Genomic DNA, 10,505 nt, shown 5'->3' with positions numbered 1-10,505 from the left:
CGCCCCGCCCAGCCCCAGCTCTTTAAAAAAAAGCCCTGCATTCACTGGCTTCTGCCAGGCAGGGGAGGTGATCTCTGCTGCCCCCCACTACCCTGTGCTGTGTGGGGGACTCTGCTACAAGCTTCCATCCCCCGCCTGCTCTCCCAGCCATGTCAATGGCTGCCCCGCCTGGCCCCAGCTCCTGGTTCTTTAAAAAAAAAGCCCAGCACTCACCAGCTACTGCAGCGGCTGTCAGGGTTTCTGGGGGCTCATGGCAGAGCCCCCCATGCAGCACAGGGCAGTGGGGGTCAGCAGGGGTTGCTTCTCCACCCCCAGGAGCAGCCAGTGAGTGCAGGGCTTTTTTTTTTTTTTAAAGAGCTGGGACACTGGGGTCGGGCGGGGCAGTCATTGATGGGGCTGGAAGGGTGGCAGGGGATGGGGCCTGTCTGATTTGGAGATTTGTCCAATTGGTGGCAGCTGAATCTTTGAATCAGATTTGGCCAAATTGATTCGGGACAGTGATCCGAATCACCAAATACAATCACTGTCTCCCGAACTGGCTGAATCTGAATCCAAAGCGAATACTAGCTGCTTTGCACAGGCCTAGTAAATACCTCCCTTATCTAAAAATTTCCTGAGCTACCAAAAAAAAAAGACTTGACTTTGCAATCCCAAACCTGAAAAAAAAGAAGCAATCCTAGGGCTAAACTCTCCATTGTATCTCTCTCTCTCTCTCTCTCACACACACACACACACACACACACACACACGTATATTGTGTGTGTGGGTGTGTGTGTGTGTGTGTGTGTGTGTGTGTGTTCTCAAATCAGCATAAAACTTAGAACTCAGTTTGAACTCAATTCAACAGCATAGAACCAAGTTGCTTTCTTTTTCCAGTGGCAAAAATTAAAAAGTTCAGTTTTCTCCATGTGTTTCCAAAAATTAGTTTTCTAAAAAAGGCACTAGAAGGATTAACAGGCAGTAGATGCAGGGAGATTGCTGGAATGATCCAAGAGGTCTTATATCATTTTCCAGCAGCATAACTCTAGAGTGAGGTGACTGGGGCAGCTGCCATGGGTGTTCGCTTATAGGAGGGGTGTTCCACAGAAAAACCCCACTGCTGCTTTGGAATCAACGATCATTTGGAAGCATGATGGCAGCCAGAAGTTGCTGCTGACCCTTCATCTTGTAGCTGCTCCAGGCACCCAGCTGCACTGTTATGCCTCTGGTGCTTTCTATGATGCCTTGGCCTTCTAGGGATTGTTTTATCAAACCACAAAAAAGCCCCTTGCATCTCCCAGGTCTCAGCATATAAAAGGGCCATGATGACAGCTACACTTTCTACTCTTCACACAAAATTCATAGGTCAATTGCAAAGAATTATTAGATTGCTCAAACTATATTCTATTATTTCACATTACTTTCTTAGCTTATAATACTGGAGGAACTTTGAGTTGCATGGTCCCTGTACATTTTATTCCATGTACTTTTAATGAAAACTTGGCAAAGGGATATATCATACAAATAACCTATGGAAAGAACATTTAACTGGCACAGCATTGTAATAGTTTCAAAGAAAGACCATATTACGATAGACAAACACAATATGAACTGAGGGAAAGCTTCACATTGTTAGTGTTATAACTCCTCATTAAAGATGTCACAGCTGGTTTCCCAAGGGAGGATGGCACATAATGCTTGATACAAAATATACTCAAGATGAACAGGAATTTATATGCCCTCAGCCATTTAACTGCTTGCATTTTGCATATACCTTTATCTGTCGCTTACTTAAAAAATAACACTTATTCTGAAGAACAAAAGATTCTAAAAAACTCCCACAGTGAAAAGCAAGCTCTGCATTGAATTTTAAAATAAAGGATGCGACTAAAACAAAATAATAAAATGGTAGAATTATATGTCTGGGCTTTCAGAACCAAGGTTTTATTCAGACTGCAATTACAAGGATGATTTATGGGTTGGATAGATAAAATAAAAGCAGTTAAAGACGCATTCACTTGTGCATGCCAGAATTAGATTGGATGCAGTATCTTGATATCTGTACAGGTGGTTAAATGTAGCCTCTCTGCATACTTTTGTTCCTTGTTCTTTAATGATTTATTTGAATATGAAAATCCTGATCTGGAATTTAAAAATGATGCATAGTTACCTCCATACACCATTGTCTTCCTCCACCGAATAAATACCGCTATTGCCAACAAAACAACAATAGGAATAATTAGAAGAGTTGTAATGAGAACAAAGGAAACTCCAGTGTTAGCCTGTTGGACCAAATGTTGTTTTTCCTGCTTCTTCAGAGCATCTGATGATACAGGGTTGTTTTTCAATCTGGCTTCTACAATTGTCTCTGCTTCTTTAAGAAAAGAAAAGAATCATCATTTGTTATCTAAACATTTCAAGTCACATAGATAAAGTTATTGCTGAATACAGTATGCTACTGCACCTGAAGTTTCCAGTAACAAGCAACCTTAAAAGTATAAGCTGATACTCGCACAACAGTTCTTATTTTTGCTTGTGCCATGTAAGGAGCCATGCAGAGGGCTGATGGTACAAGAGGAATCCTCTCTCCATTTCCATAATGCTTGGGGGACAGAGAATGGAGAAAGGACAACCACCGAGGGAGATTTTCTCCTAAATAATTCTAGTATTTGAATACAGGTAGAATCCTACAGAATTCCACTCTTAGAACAGTAGTTTCTCAGTTACAACCTTTCTTTTCTTGTTATTGCTCCTCTCCAAGTAATGTGATGAATTTGAAAAAAAAAAAACTCTGAATATGGATGGATTTTGTTTTAGTCTGGTCAGGGGGTGCTCACACCTTTTAAGATACTCTTTAATTGTACTGCATGTGCTGTGTTTTGCATTGGTATAATCACCACATGAAGTGATTCCATATGCTCATTTCCATTTTCTTGTACAACCACAGAAAAAGATGAAACAAAAGGAGACAGGTAAAGTTACTGGTAGATTATAGTTACCAAGAAAGGGCATGTCCCAAAATCCTACGCATAACAATACCGTTTCAAAAACAAGGGATTTTAGTTATAAAGTTTATAAAACTAGTAATGTTCTGGATTAACTCCAGTAAAGCACTACACATACACAGTACTTTAAAATTACTATGCTATCTCTTCACGTTTAATGTGGAAATCAGGCAGCCAAGGACTACAAGGTCCTAGCATGAAATACTCCATTCCACTCTGAAGTGAGCAACTAGAACCTATTGGGATTTATTTTCACTTCAATGTTTGGTTAAGTCTTCTACGCTTGAACCAACTCCTCTTGATTTAGCCTACCGCAAGAGGCTAAACAATAATCAGGTGACTGGATTATCAGGAGTCCCCACAGGATTAACTGGCAGCACTAGTATCAGAAACACTCAAAATTCAACCAGCACCTTGTGACAAGATAGCTAGCTTGATTTAAAGAACTTGAGATAGAGATAGATATGCCTGCAAACACATGGCAGAAGTCAGGATAATATTTTATTATACCTCAAGGTAACAGAATAAAGACAGGCCTTTATTTTGCATGGGCCACGCCTCCAAACACACAAAAAAATGTCTGCAGCCATTGCGATTTTATTTCTAAGCAGGTATCCCTTGTCAAGTTCACAGCCAACTGTCTATGGCATGCTCACTTGGATTTAGAGGGCATTTATACATATGCTCTGCGATGCGGGGGTAGGGGGGACCCTAATAGAAGTGCCTGGAGCATCATTTGTATCAGAGTCCCTGTGCTGAAAAATGGGGTGCTTTAATTAAAGGTCACCGAACAAGCTTTAGTTAAAAAGTGCCCCTGCTGCCATTTTTCAGTGCAGGGACGCTGATGCATGTGACGCTGGAGTCTGCTGGAATGTGCTAATTGCCATGCTCCAGTGGACTCAATTAATCAAGTCTGCTCCGGTGTGTCAGAGCAGCCTCAATGCATGTGTATAGGTACCCAGAGTGTTGGGTTTGGGGAAGGCAGTGCAGCAGCCATTTTGACCAGTGGACTGATTTCTAGTTTCTAGCTTAGCACCAAAGTAATCATGATACTTGAAAAATATATTTTATTAGTTCCATTCTTTTCTTATTCCTAATACATTTTGTTTTCATTTGGATTGGTATTTATGTAATTTTTCAGAGAGATATCCCTGTAGAAGACAAAACAGAACTTCAAGGATAGGGGATTAAAAATTTTATAGAATTGATAATTCCTTTCTCTCTTCATGCTCCAGTTTGGCCAAGAAACATGGACAGTGAAGTCTACACGTGGTAAGTCATGCTACATGCCATCAGTTAGAGTCCAGTAAACACACAAAGAAAAAGCCCACAAGAACAAGATGAGAGGAGAGTTGGTAGAAGTGTCTGTTACAGGGAACAGAGTGAAACTATACACACAGTAAAAAAAATATTTTCTGAAACTCATTTCTGCTTAAGTTTAACTAATAGACTCAATTCTCTTAAAATTCTGAATTTCGTAATGTAGTCTTGCAGTAACTATAATTGCTTTGATTGCTTATATTGTTATTTTTATATAATGAAATATTTAGCTATTAAGATGAAGTTAATCTTGTTATGATTTACTTTTTATAATACTTTAATCAGTCATTATTGTTCTGGAATTAACCATCTATTTTAAATTTCCTAGTCCTATTAGCATAAATATATTTGACCTAGTGGTCTTATAATTTTAGATACAGTTGACTTATTGGTCTCATGATTTCAGAACTTAAATTTGATATAAGGAAAATGCTTATGTAAGGTCTGTGGTATGTTTAAAAAGAGGTAAAGAAAGAATGAATGATGTATGTATGTGACAATGTGAAGGAAGACAGTCCTCTTGCAGCAGGTGAAAATAGCCTTCTGTGGTTTAATGGTTAAAGGTTGCAGCGATGTCGAGTCAGCAGTTAAGGATTACCAAATACTAAATCATGCCTTTACCCTGATGGCTGAAGACTGCAAGCAATAACCTCCCTGAAGATTGCAGACTGCAAAGCCAGAAGATCATGTCCTACCAATCCCAGCCTGACAACAGGACAAGGAGGATGGCCTTTGCGTCTGACTCAGTGGAATCCATACGCGTATATGGACAGCTATCACTATACAGAATGAACACAAAGACAAGGCTTTGGCTCTTCCCACCTGCAAGAAGGAGTTTTGGACATGTCTAACAAGACCTGACTCCATCCCTTGTGGTCAGTCCGGCCAGCCACCAGACTGACCCGAGTGACTTTAGAACTTGGTAACACCTTAACCTTTGCAGGACTGTATGCCTCTCTGTGTGCGCGCTTGGTTCTTTTGTATGAATGAATGAATGAATGAGTAAGTCTGTATGGGAATGAGTGAAGCAGATAACCTTACTGTTCTTTATTCTTTTCATGTTGCATGTTTTGTTTTATGTTCCAATAAACGTGGCGTTGTGCCTTATCCCCTGATAAGATTCCTGCTTGTTTTTAATTCACACTGTATGCCCTGCGCAGACAACAGTGACACCCTGAAAAAGCTTACTGTTTTTTTAGTTGCTTCTTTCCTGTAAAATCCGTACGGTGCCCTACAGCATTCACTTTCAAAGGTGCTTAAGTCCCAGTAAAAAACAAGAGACTATAAGCTTCCTAGCCACTTAGGTGCTTTTATCCTAAGATTCTAGGACTGCATCTATTTCGCAAAGGGTCCTAATGAACTTGCATCTTGTTCATGCTCAAAGTTTTGCAAGAATATTTGTATGCCATGTTTTAAATTAGTAAAAACTTTTAACTTCAAAACAAATTACAGCAGCCCGTGAGGTTTTCAATATTTTGTGAAAAACAGCTCTGCTAAAATCACACCTGAAACTATATCAAATTTAATAGCATGTCATAGTATGAACATATACACACACTGCAATATTCTATGCACATTTATGACATTACAATGTGTTTTGTAGAATGTTTTCTTCACGTTTCTTTAACCACTGGGCCTTCATGTTTTAAGTGTGACATGACAGCAAAGAACTATGGGATTTTGTTAGTTCTTTGGTTACTCAGACAGTAGTTATGGCCAACAGCACTGTCTTCCATCTGCCATCTAGCATAATCCTTCTGATGCTGGTAGCAATACATTGTCTTCACTTGCCTAATGTAATAGCAGCTGTATTCTCCACTCTGATACCTCTAACAGGAGCAAGTAGCTAATGCAAAACACATCTGTTCATTTATTATGCAAAGAATGACACAAAGTGCATCACAACACTGGATACTATTCACTTTCAGGTGGAGCTTATATTGTCTGTTTTTACATATGTGGTCCTAAATACTTTAGCAGGTAATTATTTTGAAGACTCCTTTAGTATCCATAAGATGCTGTTGTCTTATTCTAATCTAGACAGTCTTGTTTCATGAACAGTGATGATAAACAGAAAGGAGTTTTCCTAAAGGATTCTCTGCACCATAATGTGTTTCCCAGAATGGTCTGCAAGAGCCCAAAGTAGTTATGCGCAAATGCTATTAAGTCCCTTTTTCTCCCCTTGAAAGCTTTGGGAAAAACTGTTTGACATTGTGGTGATTTTGGTAGCAAGAACTGGAATATCTCATATGAGCAGCATACTTTATTTTAAGATTATATTTAAGTTTTTTGATCTTTTGGCTTACTTCCATATATGTCTACGTGCCTGAAGCCAAGGGCAGTTGCTCTGAATTCAACTGAACAAAAATAAATAAGAACACTGTAGCTACAATCCACTAGGATCACTCAATAACCATGTGCTTTTTTCTGCAAGGGAAATATCATTTCCTCTTTTGTATAAGAGACTTGTAGAATAGAGTATTATAATGTTTTAAAATAAGTCCTTTTCATCTATGTTAAATTATGCTACCTCTTTCAACCTTGTGCTATACACTTCTCCTTATCTGTCTATATTAAAATCCCTATATTCTTCTGATTCTTTTCTCTCACTTTATCCTTATTTTCACTGATCTTTTGGAAAAGGAAAAAGTAAATCTGGGAGAACAACTTTGATCAAATTGAGTTTTTTATACCTTACAGTATACCCAGACTGCCAATATGACTCCTACAAAATAAGAAAATGAAAACAACAGCCATTTTGAATGTCTAACTTTTTCACTAGGTAACTAGGACTCCTGTATACCATAATTATTTCTGCATCTAATGGAATGGACACAGATACTAATCTGTGGCTACCAGAGGGTCATATAGAATAGTCCCCTGGGTGAACCTTCATTTCAATCTCCAGGACACACTTGTCACTGAAACTGAAGTGTTTCCTCTCTCATGGAGCTGAGTCTACCAGATAAAGCTGAGCACAGGCCACCTTCTATCCCTTCCCCCTGCCAGCTCATTGTAACTCTGCGCTGTAGGAAATGACAACCAAACGGAGACTAATTAATATTTTTCCTTTGATATTTTTGGCAAGCACATTTGCAAGGCAAAAAAAAAATTGTCTAGATGAAAACTTTTGTTTTGCCCATTCCCATAAGGAATCAGACTAACCTTTTATTTCCTGAACCTCGATACCAGCCTTTTTAACTGATCGATGTTCCATTTCTGTAACACAAAATTGCTCTTCAGACCAACTGACATTTTAGAAAGCCTTTGATGACATTTTCTTGTTAGCTTTACTTTACAATCCTAAAGTAAATAATCACATTTGCATTTGAGCTTCACCAAGACTGTTTCAGAACAATCCCCTGATCAGAACCCTATGAAACCATGAGCGTGACTCTCAGTTTGCAATGACAACCAAATCCTACACTACAAAGTTGTTTTTGAGGTCCCAATACAAATTCCTGACATTTAGTATTGCTGGAATTACCTAGTAACAACAAAATTGGAGACTGTCAAGGAAGAAAACTTTAGGCACTGGAGAAGTAGTACTGAGGATACAGTAGATATGCTATCATCCATCATGTTAATTCTGCTTTGAGTTAACACTCAAACTTTGTCCCTCCTCCTGCACAGGACATTGTATTCCTAGCAGTGAGGACTTTTAAAAATTTTTTTCCATATGTAATAGATTAGCCAAGGCCCACTTTTCCTGACAGCAGCAGTACTAAAGCTAGCATCCTTCCCAAATTCCAAGATGGGCAATTATATTTTCTCTCACCAAGCGACATCTGCATTTTCAAGTAGGGACATATTTCACATCCTGTCCTGAACTGCAGTGCAGCCTGTTGTACAAAATAAACCTTCTACCTTAGACATAGCTACAGTCACATACCATGGGTCTCTGGCACCCGGGGGCCAGTGCCTGCATTTGCAGCCCCTGCCCCCCCAGGCCTTCCTGTAGCAATACTTAAAGTTACATTGCTCGATAACAACTCTGAAGGGCCCAGCTGGTGCCTGGGGGCTATGGCCCCCTCCTGCCCCCCCGCCCCCGCTGTTGGTCTGCCACTGCATAGCTGTAAATCAATAGTGGGTAAAGGAATTCCTATACATAGTTTGAAATGCACTTTGTAAACTTCTTGAATGAAAAGATACTATACAATGCAAAGGCAAGTCACTAAACAGTAGATGTGTCATCCTATCTAAAAGGCCTATTCTGGGGGGGAGGGGGAAATGGTTTTGACTTTTTTAGTATTCTTTAGAAAAAAAGAACAGAGTCAATAGTTAATGCACTAGCCTGTGACCTTAGACTGGTAAGGGAAGGCCAGTTCAGCAAAACTGTCTTGAGTACGCTCAGAACTAGCTAGCTACTGTCTTTTTATAGTTAACATTTGATATTAAAATACACATCAGAGTCCTCACTTCATAAAACAGCAAAACTGTGAGTGAACTATTTAGTGGTGAGTTTTCATAAACCTTCACTTTGTCATTTTCTTATGAATGAAAGTGTAGAGGCATGTCCTGTTCAGAATATTGGAACAACAGTATCCAATCAGAACAGGGGTGAACCTGGTCTGGTACCTGCTCTGCTTGTAGCAGATGATCAAAGGAAGGTGCATGAAAAACAAACAGCCAACTATGGAATAACTTGCTTAGATAACAAGTTTATTTTAATGGCAGACAGCAGTTGGCTAATGCCCTGAAGCATGAGGTTTCATATTCTTCATGCATTTAATATCCTGCGTAAGGCATATTGTAGATCATATTGTTGTTTCTATAAAATATCTATTTTTTTCCCCCTGAAGCTCACTAAGTTGAATGTCTTGAATATTCAAGCCCCCAAGGCCCGGAATACACTCTCTCCAGAGGTGGTTCAAGCACCTACTTTGGATTCTTTTAAGAAATGTTTGGACATTTATCTTGCTGGGATCCTTTGACCCTATCTGTCTTCCTGCCCCTGGGGCAGGGGGCTGGACTCGATGATCGTCTGAGGTCCCTTCCAGCCCTAATGTCTATGAAATCTATGACATCTTAGATACATCACCTTAAAAACAAGCTGCTTAGTTTGGGGGTTAGAGGAATAGAGTGAACTGGGAAGTTTTCCTAGTTAATAGAAATACAGCAGTAAATTAATTGATCTGGTAAACTGATCGATAAAAGGGACTTTATTTTGGATTATTGCTTTATTTCAGCCACAGATAGTTTCCATGTAACAGCTTCTAAGGAAACAGGACTTTCAGCAAACAACACACTGAAGTATACTTATATATTCAGCTAAATGTACACAAGCAATATAGATCAGTAGTTTTGTAAGAACAACTGAGAACGCAAAGATTTAGCTAGCCAGACAAAACCATTGGCATGTCAACAACAGTCAGTTTGGCTGACACAAAGACCAACCAATTTTTTGCTGCATGTTGCTTACACAAAAGCAGTAGGATGTGAAAGTGGAACCTGAACAAAACAGCCAGAGGATACGTTCACTGAGAATATGGTTATGGAAAGGGTCTTTAAGAGAGCAAATAAAAAAAAGAAACATACTTTCTGAAGATACGAACTTCCATACTGTTCTGGCATGAGCATCTCCAACATATACTGTTTTATCTTCTGAAGCAACAATATCATGTGGCATCTCAAAATTCTGTCAATATAAACAACCACAAATCACAACTGAATGACTATACAAGAAAATGCAGTTAGATCACAAAGGAAAATTAATTTGAGACTCAGTCCTCACATAATGCAAGCTGCAACTGACCCAGTTGCCAGGAGTTAACAAAAGAGAAGGGGTAGGAGCTGAACCTTTTTGAAGTCATTCCTCCAGGGATCGTAGTTATTGTCATCGCTTAGAGAATGCTTAAATTATATATGATACAATGTACAGAGGATTTATTATTTATATTTTGGGGCAGAGTCCATTTTCGTCGGTATTCTAAAGTGAAAGTTTAAGGAACTAAACGTGGCTATTACAGCTCTGCATAGCTAAACGAATAGTCAACTGGTTTCCAGAAATTTACAACAGATGCACAGAGGGGAGGGGTGGAAAAGGGGTAAACAGATGCCTCTCTACCACATACGCAATGTGCAATGAAGCAATCCACAATATGTATAGATAACCTTAACCTACCTTTTCCTACTGCATGACTTACTGAATTAGCAATCAACCATTCGTTGGCACATGTTTTTTGATGTACCATACACATA

At 39.3% G+C, this 10,505-nt stretch overlaps 1 protein-coding gene across 7 annotated transcripts in view; it reads right to left on the bottom strand.

Moving 5' to 3' along the window:
• Positions 1-10,505, bottom strand: part of PAM (peptidylglycine alpha-amidating monooxygenase) — a 265,855-nt gene that overhangs the window by 2,446 nt on the left and 252,904 nt on the right. For 3 of the 7 annotated variants that reach the window (XM_019517211.1, XM_019517216.1, XM_019517215.1), the window contains 3 exons: positions 9,843-9,942; positions 7,470-7,523; positions 2,150-2,353 (listed from right to left, as the gene is read on the bottom strand). In XM_019517211.1, the coding sequence (XP_019372756.1) occupies positions 2,150-2,353; positions 7,470-7,523; positions 9,843-9,942 (358 nt within the window). Of the gene's footprint in view, positions 1-2,149; positions 2,354-4,973; positions 5,084-5,810; positions 7,331-7,469; positions 7,524-9,842; positions 9,943-10,505 lie in introns of those variants that run through there. The other 4 variants (XM_019517212.1, XM_019517217.1, XM_019517218.1 and 1 more) reach the window with 4 other exon arrangements.

The sequence above is a fragment of the Gavialis gangeticus genome, unplaced genomic scaffold (assembly GCF_001723915.1).
Source record: "Gavialis gangeticus isolate Ggan-Ray unplaced genomic scaffold, GavGan_comp1, whole genome shotgun sequence".
Taxonomy (NCBI): Eukaryota; Metazoa; Chordata; order Crocodylia; family Gavialidae; genus Gavialis; species Gavialis gangeticus.
Note: the sequence above shows the minus strand (reverse complement) of the source record. Positions and strands in the feature narration are given on the sequence as shown.